Source organism: Phalangium opilio, unplaced genomic scaffold, assembly GCF_054372755.1.
Source record: "Phalangium opilio isolate 3A_F unplaced genomic scaffold, DU_Popi_V2 ptg000105l_1, whole genome shotgun sequence".
NCBI lineage: Eukaryota > Metazoa > Arthropoda > Arachnida > Opiliones > Phalangiidae > Phalangium > Phalangium opilio.
In genome coordinates, this window is record NW_028324207.1 from 1,125,360 (window position 1) to 1,146,987 (window position 21,628).

The following is a 21,628-nucleotide window of genomic DNA, read 5'->3' on the forward strand; positions in this document are numbered from 1 at the left end:
GTGACCAATCAGCGATCGCTCAAATTTAAGACGACAATATTTAGCCAATAGACCTAACCAACAAATAAACAAGTTGGCTTGGTCTAGTCTCTATCTAAGAGATAGGATCACGTGACTAACAAAGTTTACTGTAGTACCATCTGTCGTTGAGCGACGAAAATAAATCTCTTATTTTTCTGATTGGTTTAGAGTATGATTCTTGGGGTAAAACGGGTTCTGCGCATGGCAAAATCAAGCCAATCTGGTTATCCCTTTCTCACCTCAAAACCCGAGCTCGAGATCTGAGCCGTTATAAAAATTCAAAAGATTTGCCGGTTGGGTCTATTCGGTTTGTTCATTCGTGTTGTTGAGGCATTCAGGAAGGGAAAGTGTTAAAAGTTATTCTTCTTTTCTTCAATAGACCATTTCGATGTAACACGGGGTAAAACTTTGCCTTCCATCTCGCTTATTGACGCCTGCTCTGTAGTCTCTTTGTATCATGAGAGTGCACAGAGACGGAAATAGAGAGAACCCTTCAGATGGGGTAGTAGTACTTCACACCCTCCCAAGTTTTACCTCTGTTCTGGTAGCCATATTAGGTGGTCTCAACTTCATTCCTGCTTTAAACCCATCAATATGGTAGCCTAAATTATGTCACGAGACTCATCTCCTCCTCCAACTGAAAGCTTTCTATATATCAACCTCCTTGCATTGAAAAGGTCTACAGAGCTATCTCAGAAGCCTTAGTGTGACGTCACCCATGCTATTTACCCATAGAACCAAAGCGGTACCAAACATGGCAGCCCACGGCTAAAGCTAAGCCCGTGACGTTTCATCTAGGTACTGAGATAGCTCTATAGCCAATCGTGGTATAGAGTGCTGTCAGAAGCGCCGGTGTGACGTCACCCATGCTGTTTTCCATAAAGAAAAAACGGTAATTGTCATGGCCGCCCATTGCTAAAGGCAGACTCGTGACGTTTAACCTTGGATCTGACGTCACAACTGACAGCACTCTATACGGCCTAGATTCGAATCCCTGACCTCAAAAGCGTTAAGGACAATTTCAATAGTTTCCATGGAACTTTGGTATAAATGTCGCAAAGAGTGAATCTCCACCCGAAAAAAAGGGTATGGATTGAAGGAACTTGGCGAGCGAGCGAGCGAGGCTTAGAGCAAAAGGTATAAACTAGAACTAGAGACTCGGTGCTGAGAGAGTGTTTTCAACTTCTGTACCGTCTTCTAGTAATTAAGGGCGCCTGCCCAAAGGATCACGCACACCCACCACTGCAACCCCCCCTACCACCCCCTGCTGGGGGCGAAACCCCATGCGCCCACCTACTGCGAAAAAGGAAAGGCCTATCGAGTGACACTGTCTTATAGCTAGCTGTCTCTACGGGCAGAGTGACACAAAAACAAACGAATTTGACCAGACCAACTTCATTCTTATATACACCCATAAACAAATTTATGGGGAATTTGAAATGACAGAACTCCTTTTCTATAAGAGATACGGGAAATTCCTTTGAGTATGTTATAGCCCTATTTCTCCTCTTTCAAATGATACCTAATACTTTGGATATCAACAATCATGTCCCGAGTAATTAAGCAAAATGTTCATAAACGTTTTCTCCATAGGATTAACACGGGATTATTTACCCAACACCTCGGGTTTTATTAGAGACACATGGAAGTCCTTTGAGTATGTAATAGCCCTATGTATCTTCTTTCAAATGATACTTAATACTCTGGATATCAACAATCAGGGCTAGAGTAATTAAGCAAAATGTTCATAAACGTCCTCTCCATAGGATTAACACGGGATTATTTACCCAACACCTTTTAACTCGGGTTTTATTAGAGACACATGGAAGTCCTTTGAGTATGTAATAGCCCTATTTACCTTCTTTCAAATGATACCTAATACTTTGCATTTCAACAATCAGGTCACGAGTAATTAAGCAAAATGTTCATAAACGTTTTCTCCATAGGATTAACACGGGATTATTTACCCAACACCTTTTAACTCGGGTTTTATTAGAGACACATGGAAGTCCTTTGAGTATGTAATAGCCAGGGCTATTTCTCTCCTTTAAAAAGATACCTAACACTCTGGATATCAACAATCATGGCTAGAGTAATTAAGCAAAATGTTGATAAACTTCCTCTCCACAGGATTAACATATTCTTATTTACACGATTCTTTTTAAACTCTGGTTCTAAGTCCTATGAGTTATAACAGTCTGGGCTCGAATAATTGACCAATACATAGTCTACAGGCATGGAGGATTCCTACCATTAACACAAGGAGACCAGGCGACTTAGAACGTAAAATCGTCTGCTATTTTACGCTCTAAGTTGCCTGGTCTCCTTGTGCAAATGGTATGGATCCTCCTTGCGTGTAAACTATGTATTGCAAAATAGGTATCGTTTTCGCCAGTATAATTTCTTAATACTGAGACGACTTTGATCACCAAAAAAACTACCACATCATGACATGATCATAGACCTCCCAATGACCATCATATCCTGACAGAGGCCCCAAATTCAAAATGTCCGCAAAACATCATAGTGACCATACATTGTTGAAAACCTTTTCGGGGCAACAGGGAGAGATCTGGCGACAGTTACGGAGCAGATGTCCTTTCACCCCCGCGAGGCGCGCCCCCTTGGTTTGGTGGAAATTAAGGGGGTCTATAAACCAGTGGCGTCTGCTACGGTACAGAGTGAGAGAGAGAGAAAACGGAGGCGCTATGCATGCTGGGACGAGTGGCACGTGGCGAATATAATGTATGAATCACCAAACCCGCTATCGTACAACTTCTGTCGTATTTCCTCAAAGCTTTTAGCATGGCATAGAATAAAAGTAACCGTCAATGGACTCTCTCAGAGTCGAGGCGACCCGGGAACCAGTTGCATTTTTTTTTAAGTATGGGAAAAAAACGTGTATTGCAGGGAATCTCGCGCCTTTTTTAGATGGAAGCCGGCGAAATGCTCCTGCCTCCCCCTATTGGAGGACTCCCACCATCAATGACAGTGGCCACGCGCCCGCTAAAAACATAATGATAACAATGCAACGTGACGTCATCTTTCGAATATTGTTAACGGTTCCCCGTTGGATGGATCTATATTATGTGTGGATATAGATGAAAATTTGTTGCAACGATCTTGTAAATGAATATTATTGAAGAACTGTAGGTTTTTTTCTTGGTCTTATTTCAGATTTCTTTGGTTTTCCATTGAAAATTTCCTTAAAATTTACTTGTTTAAGTTTTTCACGGAAATTTTGCTCTATTCAGTTGAGTTTTCAATTGACATATCAAATTTCCCTAAGTTTAACATCGAAAACTTCAAACATCCTTAAATTTCTTTTGAAACTTAATTTTCTGAAATTTAATCAAACTTGCTTAAGTTTTTATTTAAAACTCAAATTTCTATCTTCCTCTATTATTCCTTTGAAATTTCCTTTGACGAAATGCTCTCCAATTTTCAACTCAAAAGCTTTAAAAATATTAAAGCAAATATTTGGTTGTTTAACGTTCCAGCGCATAAACAAGACTACGGTAATGACGTCACGACTGAAAGAATTAGAATTTACGTGCAAAAGAACACTTAGCGGCGCTGTTAAATACTTAAGCAGGTCAACCGCGTTTCGTGCAGCGCGCCTAACAACTTGTCATACCAACATTGAATCATATTACAAATGACTTTGAAACTTAATAGCAAACTTTCCTATAGAGTTCCCAAAGGAGCATTTTTAAGCACGGTTTTCACGGGACCGAATAATTAAGGCTGGTTTTCACGGGGAAGAAATGGAGGGAAACGTTTCGGCCTGCCACAAAGAAATGTATCCTATTGTGAGACTAGAAACGAGTTCTTACTTTCGGCGGCCAATCATAGACCTGGATTATATGACGTCATGAATGATGCAACGCCTATACAAAACTAGAATAGTGTATTGTTCATTCAATGTAGAGCAGACGACATTCATTTGTACGTTGGATATTTCCAAAGGAAACATTTTCACCATATAGTTCAGTTCCATGAAAACCGTGCTTAATGCAATTTATTTTCCTCATAGTATAGTGTATTGTTCATTCATTGTAGAGCAGACGACATTCATTTGTACGTTGGATATTTCCAAAGGAAACATTTACTCCATTGTTCAGTTCCATGAAAACCGAGCTTAATGCAATTTATTTTCCCCATAGTATAGTGCATTGTTCATTCATTGTAGAGCAGACGACATTCATTTGTACATTGGATATTTCCATAGGAAACATTTTAACCATAGTTCAGTGCCATGAAAACCGTGCTTAATGCAATTTACTTTCCCCATAGTATAATATATTGTTCATTCATTGTAGAGCAGACGACATTCATTTGTACGTTGGATATTTCCAAAGGAAACATTTTAACCATAGTTTAGTCCCATGAAAACCGTGCTTAATGCAATTTACTTTCCCCATAGTATAGTTAAATATTAAAATCAGTTTGCAGTAAACACAGAGAAAGTCATTCGCGTGACATACTGACATTATATCTTTATCATATGAACAAAACCATTTTAGTCGCAATAATCAAGTTAGTTGCGTAACTAAGCGTCGTCTGCATATGGTCTAGATAAACATGGGAATCAACTCTTTAAAGGAATTACTTTTAAAGGGAGCGTGAATAGTTCAAAAAAATTGATTTTATTTGAGTGTTGGCTTTGGAATGTATAGATGGCGTAAGTTAGTTATATTACCAAATGTCGTCTACTTAGGGTTCAGACGAACACGTGGAATCAACTTTTAAATAAAGTTTCAACCAGTCAAAAAACGATGGAAATGGTTTTAAGCTGATTCCGCTTAGGCCTTGGCAAAGTACTTTGAAATTTTTCGCGATCTCTTCTCTGGTTGGCTGAAACTCTGACCAATGAAAATGCCGGTCGCATTCTACAGCAAAATTTCTTAAACGTCCAGTCCAGTCTTATATCGCAACTTTGAAAATCGTATTTTATAAACAATATTGAGATAAATAATTATTGATATTTATAAAGATAATAAAATCAACTTGTTGAAACACTTCACGCTCACTTTAAATGCCGGTACCTTTAAATTCATTAGAATAATCTTCCAATTTAGCCTTATTTATTTTGTATTTAGGTCAAAGAACAATTACGTTTAAATGCCATCACCGGACATAGTGGTCAACCCCCAAAAATATACATATGAAAACTGTCTCAGTTGCCATGACAACCACAACCTAATAGTGACGTCATAACGTCGCTTTTCGGAAAAACACAGCGCGAAAAAAACAACGCGAGACGACGGGAGATTAGCCGAGTTCACACTAGATACTACGTTTTTAACCATGAGTGCATAAACCAAGGAGTAGGTATAAAAACCATTGAGTTCTAATATATGTATTTCTAGAGTTTTTGTTGAATTTCCTCCTCGCGTACTCGGATTCCTCGAATTTCATTACGATTTTGCTTTGCGGGAAAGCGCACCGCAAAATCGCCGCAGCTCGAGTTTGAAAATTAGGCTTAGGAAGAAGTAAAGCGCGAAATATGAAAGTTAGGTAATTGAAAAACAGTAAGTGGAGCCTAATAAATAAAATTTGATATTTAGTAAATGGAATATTGATCAATTTCTTATTAAATGCGTGTTTTCAGAGTCCTGCACGGGCCGGGCTCAAGCCCGGTCCGGCCCGAGGCCCGGCCCGATTGGGTCGGGCCGAGCCGGGCTTTCCACTTTTGAAAATTGTATCGGGCCGGGCCGGGTCGGGCTTTCAAAATTTTGGAAATTAACGGGCCGGGCCGGGTCGGGCTTTTAAAATTTTGGAAGTTAACGGGCCGGGCCGAACTTGATTCTCATTTAATCCAAAGTTCAAATGAAAGATTATTTAAATGAGTATAAGCTTCTAAGAACAAATGTGACGAACAATTATCAAAAGAAATGAATAATACACGACGCTAACAGGGCTCCCACCAAAATCTAAAAAAAAAGTAGGGAAATAGGGGATTTTTTAGGCTAGAAATAGGGTGAAATAGGCACCGAATTTTTAAAGTAGGGACCAAATAGGAACCAAAATGGGATCTTTATTTGAACTTATATTTTCACAAAATGACATAGTCAGATATTTGTAAAAATATTTTATCATAAAACTGACTTAGTTTTTGTTTATTACATTACCACGTTTTATCTATCACAATTCTATCACACTTAACAATCAGTCTTTTTTCGTTTTTCAACAAAATAAGAAATTTAAATGTGTAAATTGGACTTTGGGTTGAAAATTATAAGCTGATGGCACATTAAACTAGGAATATGGTGATTTAGGGACCAAATCACAATTCTATGGTGGTTTAGGGACCTCAAAAAAAAGTAGGGGGTTTTAGGTATTTTAGGGACATGGTGGGAGCCCTGCGCTAAAGCAAATATGAATTCAAATCATTGATTTTATGTAAAAAAATATAAAAATTACAACTGAACTACGTGTAACGGGCCGGGCCGGGCCGGGCCTGTTCAATTCATTCAATGTGTCGGGCCGGGCCGGGCCGGGCCGGGCCGGGCTTGGTTAATGCATGTAACGGGCCGGGCCGGACCGGGCCGAAAAACCAATTATGTACTCGGACTCGGGCCGGGTTTCGGGCTTATTCAAAATTCTAAAACCGGGCCGGGCTTGGGTCGGGCCTGAAAAACTCGGCCCGTGCAGGTCTCTGCGTGTTTTTACTTGGAAATTATATGTTATTAGTTATTAAAGTAACACATAATGTGAAAATGTATTAAATTTTAAAATGGGTCGAAAATGCTCAGTAGAAAAGTGTGTCAACACTGGTAGAAATAAAAATGTTTTGTGACAAAAGTATATATAGTATACGTATAGAAAATTAATAAATATTTAGATAGTTGAGTTCGACCCTTTTTGAACTGTACCATTAAGATTCCCTACAAAAAATTCGGAATTACCAAAACAATGGTGTCAGGCCATTAATGGAATTGAATGGACTCCAAAAAAAGACATTTGCAGTGATAATTTTTGTCAAGTTGACTATCACGAAAGCTCGAAAATACATATACTATCGGTTAATGCAGTTCCTTCTCTGTTTTTGCTCGAATCTAGCAATTTACTTCCATTATCATAGCAGTTTCTAAACATTTCCTATCTATATTAAGAAATTATAGCAGACGCCATAGTAACAAATATGTGTTTTTAAGTGAAATAGATGGCGCCACCACCTAATGATAAAGTTATCCGTCCGTCCCATAATTTCAAAAACGATGGTCGCGCGAGCCCCAAAACCCGATATCCAAATAGAACTCTAGAAAGATATATGTTCTGAACTCAATGATAAAAACTCACCGGCTGACTTTGAGGTGAATTTGTCCCGTTGTGCTGCGCAGACTGCCAGTAAACGATAGCCTAATTCGAGGTCGAAACCTTGTTGAGCCGCAACTCGACTAACCACCTATAAGGAATAGAAAAACAAAATTATGATTATTTTTTTTTTAAATTAATTTTATGAACATTTAATGGAGAGTGGTAAGAATATAAAGGAGTACTTTGATGTTGTGGAATATTATATATTATCTTACCGTTAAGCATCCAATGAGAGACTGTTCAAAGACTTTCTGAAAAGCGCGTGAATCACCACACCAATCCAATAACTCACGAGCGGCACTCTGAAATCCCATTGGCGAATTCAAAGCCTGAAAATTAAAACACGAATTTTATTAATTTTATTTATTCCTAATAAAATTTATTTCATTTCATTTAATACTTAATATTATTTATTATAAATTTCTATTTATTATAAATTTTTATTTATTATAAATTTCTATTTATTATAAATTTTTATTTATTATAAATTTCTATTTATTATAAATTTTTATTTATTATAAATTTCCATTTATTATAAATTTTTATTTATTATAAATTTCTATTTATTATAAATTTCTATTTATTATAATTTTTTATTTATTATTCATTATTTTTCATTAATTTTAATAATCTAACTATTTATTATTTTATAATTAAAAAAATTTATTACTTATAATTAATTTTTATAATCGATTATTTATTATTTATAATTAATTTTTATAATTGTTTATTTATTATTTATAATTAATTTTTATAATTGTTTATTTATTATTTATAATTAGTTTTTATAATTGTTTATTTATTATTTATAATTAATTTTTATAATTGTTTATTTATTATATATAATTAATTTTTATAATTGTTTATTTATTATTTATAAATCTAAATAGTACTTACATCCAAACTAATGTTTACTTAACATCAACAGATTTAATCCCACTTCAGGTTTTTTTTGTTTTGTTTTTATTTTTTATTTTATTTTCTCTGTGTCATTTACCACCTTTTTTTTAAATATTTTATTATCTATTTTTATTATTTCATTTTATTGTATATAAAATAAATTATATAGTTTACCTTTAATATAAAAGACCACACTCTGTAATACTATGAAAAGTGCAATAAGCATGTTGTATTATAGAGTTAATAAAAGTATTTGAATTGAATTGAATTGAATAATTTTGTAATTGTTTATTTATTATTTATAAATAATTTTGTAATTGATTATTTATAAATAATTTTGTAATTGATTATTTATAAATAATTTTGTAATTGATTATTTATAAATAATTTTGTAATTGATTATTTATAAATAATTTTGTAATTGATTATTTATAAATAATTTTGTAATTGATTATTTATAAATAATTTTGTAATTGATTATTTATAAATAATTTTGTAATTGATTATTTATAAATAATTTTGTAATTGATTATTTATAAATAATTTTGTAATTGATTATTTGTAATTAATTTAATTGATTATTTACCATAATTTATTAATTTTTATAATCGAGTATTTATTATATACCACAATTTATTCATTTTTATAGTCGAGTATTTATTATTTACTATAAATGATTAATTTTTAATACTTCTTAATTTTTATTAGCACTTAATATTTGTTATTTATTCTTATCAACTCTAATATCATAAAACCTGAATTTTAAAACTTCTACTTGATACCACTATCCCTTTAAAAAATCCCTCTCTTCCCTCCATTTGTATCTTCCAAAAACAAAACAAAAAAACCGCGCCTGACTTTAAATTCAATGCATATACAGGGTGAGACGAAAATGCAGTACAGTAGCGTCATCAAAACCGAACCGCAGGAAAGCAAGAGGGGATTATCTATAAGATAAGGGGAGGTGGGGGGGGCAGAAGAGGTTCCATTTCTTACCGACCCCCCGTCCGGAATTTAGGCTTCAGAGACAAACACTTTCTCTAGAGAGATAGAGGGTGGGCAGATGGGGAAAATCTGGGTGGGCAGCGTTCCCGTTCACATATAACGAAAAATAGGAAAATATATCCAAAAATTCAAAATGCAAGTATCCGACCCTCCTGGTAACTTTGGCGTCATTCCACCCACGAGAGGTGCATCCCCCTCCCGCAGGGGCCAGGGTAAGAGGGGGTGTTATTTGCCTCCTTGAAAGGGGGAAGAGTATTCTATTGTTTTGCAAAACCTTAATACTCGAAAACGAAAACGACCAGAGATACATTTTAGTCTCTTCCCTCCCCCTTACTCTCGAGCCCCTGCCCCCCCCCCCCGACGCTCTTTGGCGATGAATGACCAAAGCAGTACACTCGCCGCTAATCACGGAATCAGTTCCGGAGAGTTTAAGTCTTGATCGCACTAGCATTATTATTGAAAAGCCTTGGATATAATGGTCTTTGTTTTGTGAAATATATATTACCAGGGATAGATTTAATTTTAGAAGTAGGAATGGAGAACGGGTAGTATTTACTTCAGTCCGATTAATGGCCCAGCATAGAGCCCCTCCCTCCAACACGTAATGAAAAGTTTAAATTATCTTATAGGCTCACTTAAACTACGTTTTGATGACGTTGCTGACGGGGACGGCGAAAAATACGTAATTCCTTTTTACCTCTGTCGCTATGACCCGCTTCTTCTTTCATACCCCTCCGTCCCGTGGAAGGGGGTCCGGGACTTTGACACGCGCCCACATTACTCCGTTTTCCATTCCTATTTCTAAAATTAAATCTATCCCTGATATTACTGTTAAAATCAAACTAACTTTAAATCGAAGTACTTTAATCAGAGTTAAGACCAAACTTTCGGATTAAAATTTTTATCAGGAGTTTCCCTTATTATTTCCTGTGAGTTTTCCCTGATAACTTTAGGTCAAATGAAAGATCCTAATTCCCTAAGAGTTCCAAGTTTTCCCTGACATCTTAAACTCAAAAATGTTCTATATACTAAAATCAAATTTCGGGACTTCTTAAAATTCCCTGCATTTTTATGAACCAATTTTAATTCCCTAACTTCTCTAGGTTTTCTTTTGACCTGCTATCGCAACTCTGGAAAAAGGTCAGTCAGTATGAACACGACCTTATCCAAGTAGTCAACCGACGCTATGCGAACAAGTCCCTATCCTTCTGTCTATATATCGACCCGCCAAGCAAAAGTTCATCTCAAGACTAAAGTTCAACTTTGTCTAGCACATCAAAGACAATTCCAAAACCGCCTAAGATCAGAGCGGTAAATCTCTTCAATAAACCCAAAAAGGCAAGAGTAAATAAACCGGGAGTACGCTTCCAATTAAAACCTCCGTTCTATACTACACCCCATTCCCGTAATACATACCATATTCCAAAAAACTCCAAACTTATCAACTCTTGCAAACACACATGAACTCCCGGCTATGTAGCTTTGTTCACACTGCAAACTTAGATTTAACATTTAGGGGGAAGAGGAGGGGGTTCTAGAAAGCGAGTCATCCATCTTGGGGTTTGTGGGAGGGGTTTAACAGTTTCCCTACATAAATCGGATTCGTAGATACGGTAAGGTGGCAGGGAATGATTGAGGATTGTCCTACCCCTCGAGGAGATTGTTGTGGGGAGTTTGGGGTTGGCGTTAAAGGACACCTTGTTGCTAGGTGACCAAGGAGATGGGGGCTCGAGGCCTGGGGTCGTTTGACATGATAGAGACGCTGTACGCCTTGATTCGTTGGCGACTCAACCAAAGGGGTCAAAGGTCAGGAAAGGGGGTTTCGCATTCAGGGGGAAAGCGAGTAACATATCGCCTAAAGGTAACTTACTACTAAATTCTAGACTATGCAGGGACATCGCGCCTTAGTTATTTATTTCAGGGCTACTGGGCACTATGTAGGATTCTACTATATTGTAGTTGTTTTTCTACTGTTAATTTAAATATTATGATAAAATAATCGTAGTTAAATAAGTTAATAGTTTGTTTACGGAGAAGACTATTTAAAGGGAGCGTGAAATATTCAAACAGGTTCATTTCATTTGCTTTACAGTTCATGTAACGACGGTTTTCGCGTTCCTTTATATGATTGGCTGAAATTTTGGCCAATTATATAGCGGGTTGAAATTTGTAGAAAAATTCGCAAAGGTTTTTATGTTACTATAGAGTAGTGTCAGTAGAGAGGGAAGTAGACGGTGTATCCCTCCCTCTAGGCGCGCTATTGTAAGAGGGGATACTGTACGCGCCTGGTAGGGGGGATGACACTGAGCTAAGAGATAGAAGGCTATGACGTTTGCATACGTAGAACTGACATTACTCTATTATATAAAGAGAATAAAATCAACTTGTTTGAACCTTTCACATCTGGTTCAAGTTTAGGTGGGAAATCACTACATTACAGTAGGAAAATACTACCCCAATGACCCCAATAAAATATGCGTGTATATAGGTCTACTAGCGCAAGAAAAGGGTTAAATAATGCGCCACTTACGTCTTTGATGCATTGAAGCCTTTCGTTAGTTTGTTGAATATGTCTTTCCATGGCTGTGGCCATGGCAGCCATGATGGCCCGCTCTCTCTAGCGTGATGTCACATGCATGCGCTACGATTTAGGCTCCCCGTCACATGACGCTTCCAAAGTCCCAATGGCACACCATCATCGGATTTGAATAATAAACACGCCTACAAAACAAAAAATAAAAACAAATTGATTATAAAAAAATATAAACATCGTGTCACTTTCCCTTGAAAAGTACCCATAGTTTCCCAGAAATAGACAAACAGAGAAAGGGACGCGGGGGAGGTGGGATGGGGGAAGGAGAGAAATACCGTGATGACGTCACTGAAGAAGCTAGTACTTGGCGGGAAGAGTCAGCTACAGAGCGCGCCTGATCGATATATAGAACAGATTGGCTTTCTGAGCGAAGGAGGGGCTACGTGGGCACGTGCCCTACTCCTTCCTTCAAGGGTTAAAGGGTGCATGAAGATATTAAAGCAAAAAAATTCGTCTGCTACGAGAACGGTATGACCATAATACAACTTGTTTTGGTAGGTAACTAGAGCCCCCTGGTTTAGCAAATATAATTGTTTCTATCTATACCTCAGTTTTAATTAGTGCACTGTTGCCAGGCCCTCTGAGAACCAACTTAATCAAGTACTGATTCAAACTGAACTGTTAGCCTTTCTATGCAGCCTCTAGCATCACCAAAATACTGGCAACACTGTCTAAAAAGTGCATAAACCCACTTTAGTGAAACCTACGTATTAAATTTCTAGTGCGAACACAACCAACTAGATCTCAAGACTTCTTTAAAAGAAAAAAAAATCGCAGTTTCATCTGATTTTTTTTCTTATTTCTTATAGCCGAGTTTTTTTGTCTGAGAGAAAATATTTCGTTCTTTTTCTACTTTACTTCGAGGAATTCTGGGAAAGGAAAGCTCCATCCCATCTTTAGAGAAAAGAAAAAAAAAAACGAAAGAAAAATCCACCAATATCTTTTATATTCTTTTCTGGCCTCTTAATCTTAAAGGGAGTATGAAATGGTCTAAAAAATAAACGCACATTTTGACTTGACGAATATGTGAAGAACGTATTGAGGTGAGGATACCTTAAGAACATCCAAACAAGGTAATAATTGCCAGGGCCATGAACTTATACTTCATAATACGCGGGAGGAATCAATTTTGCGAATTAAATGAGCTCCATCTGGTGACTAACTGATTACCTGCTTCGGTAGGCGATTGTTATGTGCTGCCGCGTAGAAGCATTGTGTTTGTATGAGAACTACAGGGTTGCCACGGAATTTTCAGAACCAAATTCCCTGATTTTTCCAGGTTTTCAATGACCTTTTTCTGAGATTTTCCCTGACCTTTTAGGACGAAAGGGTACATGTTTACATCACGTTTTAAGTGCATATAATTAAATAAACTTTCTACATTAAGTTTTCCAATGTATTTGTTGCACCAAAATGATAAGAAACATTTTAAATATAAATAACAGTCTAATAGATTTTTAGAGAGCATTTACTTTACAAAATCAATTCTAGACATTTTTTAAGGATTGCTCTTGAGTTTTCTGTGCTAAGAGAAGATGAGGAGAATGAGCTTTCATTACTCTTTCAATAAAGACTTATCCTCAGAAATTTTACCCACTAAAATCAAAGTCCCTGACTTTGCTATAAAACTTTAAAATTTCCCTGACTTTTCTCTGATCTTTAAGGCCCATTTTTAAATTCCCTGACTTTTCCCTGACCCGTGGCAACCCTGGAACTAGCTTCTATTTCTTAGGCACAGAGGGCATCCTCGACGTTTCCGTACCTACGACCAAACCGACATGGACAAAGCAATACTGAAGGACCGATGGCAGAGGGAGAAAGTTGAAAAATAGTTGTTAATTCGCCCTCTAGCGGTAGATAGTAGTAAACAGTATAGTGGGGACATATGGGGGAATCAACGTTCTAAAGAGGGAGCAGCAAACGTCTTATTTTGTCTAGATGGCGCTAGTATTTTCCGGGATTTGACTCGGTATTTTTCATAAACCCCCCTCTATTTTGGGGCTGAAAAGGGGGAAGTAAGCGTAACATTGGTTGTTTAGTCGCTTAGTATGAGGCTTTATGGGCTGCCATCGGTCCTACTTCGTTGCTGTTCCGTAGATGGGGGTAGGACAGAGGCTACGTTATAGCAGAAGTGAGATGAGACTAGAAGTGAAGGGCTCTAGCATTGGTAGTAGATCCTGGCAGTGAACAAATTTGAGGATTTTATGCCGCTTCTCACGCGCCTACGCTACTGAGAAAAAAATTGGTCGAGTTCCAAAACATTTCTACCCCCTTCCCCTCATCCTAAAGCGGCCGAACACGGACGCGGGTGCTTGAATCTAGTTCGGTCGTCTACCACCGCGAGCGTCTCACGTTTTGGAGGGAAAATTCAGAAACCGCTACTAGAGGGCCAACCGTTCTTGTGTTATCAAGAATATTCACTTTCGCCGAGTGAAGAATTTGGTTAGCTCAGTACTTCTAGTCTCATCTCACTTCTGGTTATAGGTATGGAATTTACCGCTCCATCCCTATCTCCTTCAAGCTGATAGTGCGACTTGACGTTACCAGAGGCCAATTGAACGTTCCTATAATACGCTAAATACATTCCTCGAGTATGTATGTATGTAGAAATACATTGGGACGGATCTTTCTTCAGCTTATTATAGATTTTGGGAAGGAATCGGTTATTTATAAACCCAAGCGTGCATGGAACTAAACCGAAAAGCATCTCAGACAAAAACACGCTAATTTATTACACGGAGGCCACTTGAAGAAGTCGACAAAAGGGGTCGGACAAGACCCGCCTCGATCCTCGAATTAAAGGAGGTCTGCTCTTAATATAAATGGCGTTCGTTATCAATGAATTAGCCGCGTAAGGTTTTTAAGTATCTAGGTAAATATCCCGCCTTCACCTGTCGGCGACGAAAAGTTTTATTTTTTTTTTAATCTAGCCTTGAAGATAAACCTACTATAACTGAGATAAAATCAAGAGTAAAATACAGGGTGTTTCATAAAGGGTAGTTATAGGACTGAAATACAGTGGGACTGTTCTATGGGGAGTCAAAAATGTAACTTCTATGACCGATTTTGGTCCAAAAGTGACACCCCCTAAAGAAGTTGTGATTTACGGATGACCCCTTAATTACATTAGCACTCTCTTTCAGTTTCTTACTTAAATCAGGGATAGATTTAATTTTAGAATTAGGAATGGAGAACTGTTAGTATTAATTACTTCAGTCCGACTCATAGCCCAGTATAGAGCCCCTCCCTCCAACACGTAACGAAAAGTTTAAATTATCTTATTGGCTGACTTAAACTACATTTTGATGACGTTGCTAACGGGGACGGCGAAAAATACGTAATTCCTTTTTACCTCTGTCGCTATGACCCGCCTCTTCTTTCATTCCCCTCCGTCCCGTGGAAGGGGGTCCGCGACTTTGATCACTCTGTTCTCCATTCCTACTTCTAAAATTAAATCTATCCCTGCTTAAATTTAAGGGGTCATTCGTAAAATACTCCAATGTTCATATCTCGTAAACAGTCATAGCCTCTCATAGGCCCAGAAGTATAGAACATTTTCGAATTAATTGGCCATAGAATCATCTCAAAATATTACGGTCCAAGTTTTTGAAATACCCTGTATAAAGCTATGATAAATGTTGTACGTAGACAGCTGGTATCACATTCGTATAGATTATTATTTTATCTGTAATAATGGCGCATGCGCGATTAACCTTCCTACAGTCATCCTTGGATAATATTAATTCAATAACAATAAATGAATTGTCATAAGCCGGATCTTGATTTCATTTTAAACATGGATGCTCTAAACTTTAAATTAACACTGCAGGAGTCGAATTTCATTCCCATTATATTTTATAAATTATTCCTATTTCCACTCCATACTTAATCAATCATCCTTGATTATTTAACGTTTTATTAATATAACTTATAATGAATAGACACTTCAAAAGTCGGATGTAAATTAGAGTTTGTATGATTTAGCTTCATTATCCCTTTAAAGGAATAGTATAAGAACTATTTATTTTGGCACACATCAACAACTACAAGTACTACTACAACTAACACCTCAAATAAATAAATAACTAACCTATCTCAATTTTTGGAAACGAACCTAAAAATATTTCGGATGAAAAAAATATTATATAAATCCCACGCTAAAAAACTTTAGGTGAAAAATAGACCAAAAGAAACAAGGGGCCTAAGTAACGCGATAATCCGAGAATTCATTACGAGGAAAGCTGGGATGAATTACAAAATAGGTTTTACGCTATAGAACACTCTGTATGAAACGGATTATACTGTAGAGAAACCCGGCAGGAGGGGGGGAAGGTCACGAGGCAGATAGGGGGTGAATGCGCGCGCTCATGGACGAGGAGTGATTTTGGCGCGAGAACTCCGCACTAATGGCGGGAAATCCAAAAAAAAAAAAAAAATAAAGAAAAAGAAACCGACTTCAGGTTGAACGACCCACGCGGAGATGTCTATTAAAAAACATGTCTACCTTACAAGAGATTCAACCCCACCCTAAGTAATCCCCGAATTATTTTAAAACCTTTAGTATCTTTATATTGAGTTTCAAATTCGCCCTTATTGCATTTTACGACTGAATTTAGATGTTTTTCTTTTTACATAATAGCTATTCATGTTATATTTCAAATTGGAATTTGACAGGAGTAAATAAAACACGGAGTAGATCAAAAAGATTACAATGCATTTAAAATAAAGGGATTGTACGGTTTAATTTCGACTATTACGAGGCTTTGATAATTTTACCATAAGTTCATAAGATATGTTGTCACTGGTTACAAACTGGAGCTTGTAATGAAGTGACGTAGGTCATAGATTCGAGGTAAAGCGACATCTGGTGACTGGAGAGCTGTCAAAGGCTTAGTACAGCCCAAATAGGAAGATGTAGATCCTGCAAAATTAACCGATTGTAGTCAATTCTCGCTTGTCGTTGTTGAACTAGCTCGAGCTGTAAGTCTCTAGCATTACTAGTGTCATACTTATGTAACATATCTTATAAACTTTTGATTTTACTTATAAAGCAAATGTCGGCTCTACACACCCCTTGGCAAAGGCAGGAATCCATCGGAATTCATTAACGCCTTTGCTAAGCTTAAAGGGTCAGTTAACTCCACCCCTCGACTATGGGATCATCTAGTGGCATTTTTTAGAACTAAACCACGACCGAGACTCGCTTTACATACATCTTGGTAGGTTTGGACAGGGATAGATTTAATTTTAGAAGTAGGAATGGAGAACGGTTAGTATTTACTTCAGTCCAACTCATAGCCCAGTATAGAGCCCCTCCCTCCAACACGTAACGAAAAGTTTAAATTATATTATTGGCTCACTTAAACTAAGTTTTGATGACGTTGATGGCAGGGACGGCGAAAAATACGTAATTCCTTTTTACCTCTGTCGCTATGACCCGCCTCTTCTTTCATACCCCTCCGTCCCGTGGAAGGGGGTCCGGGACTATGACGCGCGCCCAGATTACTCTGTTCTTCATTCCTACTTCTAAAATTAAATCTATCCCTGGTTTGGATCAAAAACTTAATAATTTAATACACTAACTACACCTTTAACAATGAGCGCGAGAATTATTACCACGTGACCCGCAAGTATCCTTGGCCGCTATTTAAAATAATGATAATAAAATAAAAAAATAAAAAATACATTCACATATATCCTGAATAGTGGGAGTATTATTATAAAAGAACGGGTTAAAATGGGTCAAAATTATTCGAAAACACCTGCTTCGATATTATTGGTTCTTCTTTTAAGGATTTGAACTCGTGATTGGTTGCGTAGATAAATAAATATTAAGAAAAATCACCTGTTCTTGCTCGAGCTTTGATGTAATAAAAGTCTTTCGCTTTCAAATCAACAACAAAGAATAAATGACCCGAGTCTAATACGAAAATCTCGATTTGTTAAAAATGAATAAAAATTAATATTGAAAGATTTTTAAATCGTTTAAAGAAATATTTCATTTATATCAATTGCGAAATTATGGAATTCTATGTTTTTCTTTAATTTTGTATTTTCTCATTTGTTTAATTCGAATTTCAAAAGTTTGAAATTAATATTATCAGAAGTGTATACAATACTTCTCTTTGAGAGAAGTGTACCTACCACAAAGCGAGATAATTGCAACATGATATATGAGAAGTTTTAGGATTCTTGGCGGTATATTACAAGCAAGAAGTGATATCTAGTTCATTAGGGAGAAGGTATAAATTCGCCACATTTCCATCTTTATCTCCAGTCCAAACGTAGCCTGTCCGGAGTTAATCTCGCCTCTAAATTACAACCAGCATCTCATTGGCTCTTGATAACTCACGTCAGCGCGACGCGAATGACGAAAATTGCGTATTTTCAGACTGGGGAGAGGCAAAATAGCCCCCCTTGTATTTTGAAAGGGGGACTGCAGGACTCACTTCTAGATATTATATTTTGAATTGGGCTATTTTAGTATTCAAAATTATTGGCTCAAAAATCACAGTATAAACGAGACTCGTTTTAAGTCCGTCTGCTCTCGATTCTGAACAGGGAAATCAACGAATCGGACCGACGGGAACGTAAGATTTAATTTTACTCTGGACTGAACAGGCTTTAGAGTTCGAATTAACGAAACCAGGGATAGATTTAATTTTAGAAGTAGGAATGGAGAACGGTTTGTATTTACTTCAGTCCGACTCATAGCCCAGTAAAGAGCGCCTCCTTCCAACACGCAAGACACAACGAAATGTTTAAATAATCTAATTGGCTCGTTAGACTACGATTTGATGACGTTGCTGACGGGGACGGCGAAAAATACGTAATTGCTTTTTACCTCTGTCACTATGACCCGCCTCTTTTTTCATACCCCTCCGTCCCGTGGAAGGGGGTCCGGGACTATGACGCGCGCCCACATTACTCTGTTCTCCATTCCAACTTTTAAAATTACATCTATCCCTGGTTTCAATAAATAAAACACTTTTCATTAACCGAAATTTTCACTCTAAAATTAATAAATAAATAAATAAAAGGACCAAGTCTCGAAAAATAATAATATTGGGTCAATTATAAGTAAGAATGTTTTCGTAAAAAGCCAGTGTTGTTTTTCATTTACTTCTGTGTGGATTTTAGCGGTGGTTTTGTATAATACCATGCTAGATTGGTGCGCGCGGCTGCGGTTCGCTCGTGGGTGGCTTAAAAAGCATCGTAACGTCGTAATGTGACCCAATTTTTGATTTTGCTCAGTCCCCGAGTGATCTCTGCGTTTTGTCGACTCGTATCTCTCTCCCCCTTGCTTTCCTTGAGCTCAATTCGAGGAAAACCTCAACATAAGCTCGTGACAAAGACCAATAAGTTACATTCCTAGGCCATACACGCAGTTCGCCTTTCCCTTGAATGAATACCGTCCGTCAGCGGTGAATTTTGGGAGCAATTCGGGAAATACAGATTAAGAACTGAATTCCTTAATGTGCTCATTTCCCATTGGCTCTAAAAACAGCAGAGTTACTACGTCACAAAGTTGAGAAATCAGAAAAAGAAAAAGATATTTCTTCCAAGTTTTTGTGACGTAATTTATGCACGGCCCCTTTGTTACAAGACCAAGTATAAGGTACCATTAGATAGGGGGCATTTTAACCTATCACATACTGTACGCATTTCCCCCTAGCTCTAAAAACAGCAGAGTTACTACGTCACGAAGTTGAGAAATCAGAAAAACAAATTTCTTCCAAGTTTTTGTGACGTAATTTATGCACCGCCCCTTTGTTACAAAACCAAATATTTAGTACCATTGGATAAGGGGCATTTTGGCCTATCACATACTGTACGCATTTCCCCCTAGCTCTAAAAACAGCAGAGTTACTACGTCACGAAGTTGAGAAATCAGAAAATAAAATTTCCTTCAAGTTTTTGTGACGTAATTTATGCACCTCCCCTTTGTTACAAAACCAAATATTTATTACCATTGGATAAGGGGCATTTTGGCCTATCACATACTGTATTCATTTCCCCCCTAGCTCTAAAAACAGCAGAGTTACTACGTCACGAAGTTGAGAAATCAGAAAAAGAAAAAGAAATTTCTTCCAAGTTTTTGTGACGTAATTTATGTACGACCCCTTCGTTACAAGACCAAGTATAAGGTACCATTAGATAGGGGGCATTTTATCCTATCGCATACTGTATTAATTTTCCCCCTAGCTCTAAAAACAGCGGAGTTGTGACGTCAGGAAGTTGATTGGGGGTTCAGAAAAAAAAGACTTTCTTCATTTTTTTTTTTTAATTTTCGCGCATTTCATTTGAAAAGGGGCGCGGATTCAGGGGAAAGGAGGGGAGGGGTACAGTGACAATAATCAAGAAAGTGCAAAAACCCCCGGAGCTAATTCTTAAGACCCCGAACGCCTTTCTCCATACACTTATTAATAACGTTACTGTCCGACCCCTTATTTTCATGCGGCTCTTTGCCTCATTTCTAATTCAGGACCGCACTGCATCGCCGTCAAAAATACAAAAAAAAAAACATTAAAAAAATGGCTGAGCTTAATAACAAGATGGTCAAAATGAAACCAGACTTCACACTTTTGGTAAATATCGACATAAGCTAATGATAACTCCCTATAAGTTACAGATAGTGCGCACATAACTTTAAATGCGCTACATGGTTGCCAGTAATTTGTGAGTGCATCTCCTGCAGGTTTGGAACTGAATGATCAGAATCGAACACAACTATCGGCCTACTTTTGGTTTGGTACTGTTTACCCATTAGGCATTAATTGCACGGGTGACGTCACACAATAGATATGCGATCTATAGGCTATTACTAAAACTACCCAAGGTCACTTACAATAAACTGTTGCGCCTTTATGGAAGCCGGCACCCCTGTTTCATGAAGATAGTTTTAGGAGAACTATATAAGAGGGGCGTGGTATAAAGGGATCGTCTGCTATAATTTTTGTTAAAATTTGGTTTATTATTGCCCTAAAAACCCCGGTTAATACGAACTCTAAATTCAACAAAATTGCCTCTGAATTAAATGCAATTAATATTAATTAAAAATAATAATAACTCCGCAAGAGGTTCGTCGATTCAAAATCATTTAAACTATACAGTCGCTGTTAAACTTATAGGGTATAATGATTAACTTATGGAGTTGTCTAATTTTAACTAGGTTCGCTGTCTTACGAGGATAGTTTGCGAGGGAAGCTAAATACTTCTAAACAAAGTGCTCGAGTGACAGTAATCTTTAATATAGGGGGCGCCTCTAAAGGTTGGGGAAAAATGTGGGCGGGGTTTAAGAATCCCCTTATTTTTTCTTAAGGTTTGCCCCCCCCCTCCCTGAAATGTCTTAGGGTTACGACATAAAAGATAAACTTTCCACAGTCTCACATTCTCGACCTTGAATAATTTTTATTTTATTTTTTTTTTGGTGAAAGCAAAATCGCTTCTGAAATTTAATTTTTTTTTCTTTTTATTTTCAAGTATTTAATTAATAGGGTGGTTTTTAATTTTTTTATATAGGATTTTTTAGGATTGATGTTTTTATGGGAAGTTTGGGGTCGATTATTTATGGGAAGTTTAGGATCGATGGACTTTATAGTGTGCATTTAGGATCAATGGATTTCATAGGATATAATGAATCACGGATTTATGGGACACTAAGGATCGATAAGAATTTACGGAAAATTTAGGAATCGATATGGATATTTAAGGCAAGTGAGGATCGATATTTCGTAGGACATTTTGGATCGATTGATTTTAGATTTATAGGAAATTTACGAACAA

At 37.1% G+C, this 21,628-nt stretch overlaps 1 protein-coding gene across 2 annotated transcripts in view; it reads right to left on the bottom strand.

Annotated features, from left to right (window-relative positions):
- Positions 1-21,628, bottom strand: part of LOC149625137 (zinc finger MIZ domain-containing protein 1-like) — an 84,293-nt gene that overhangs the window by 50,378 nt on the left and 12,287 nt on the right. For both annotated transcript variants that reach the window (XM_089851924.1, XM_089851923.1), the window contains exons 3-5: positions 11,780-11,970; positions 7,560-7,673; positions 7,327-7,432 (exon numbers count right to left, since the gene is read on the bottom strand). In XM_089851924.1, coding sequence (XP_089708050.1) covers positions 7,327-7,432; positions 7,560-7,673; positions 11,780-11,851 — 292 coding nt within the window. In that variant the 5' untranslated portion in view covers positions 11,852-11,970. The remainder of the gene's footprint in view (positions 1-7,326; positions 7,433-7,559; positions 7,674-11,779; positions 11,971-21,628) is intronic.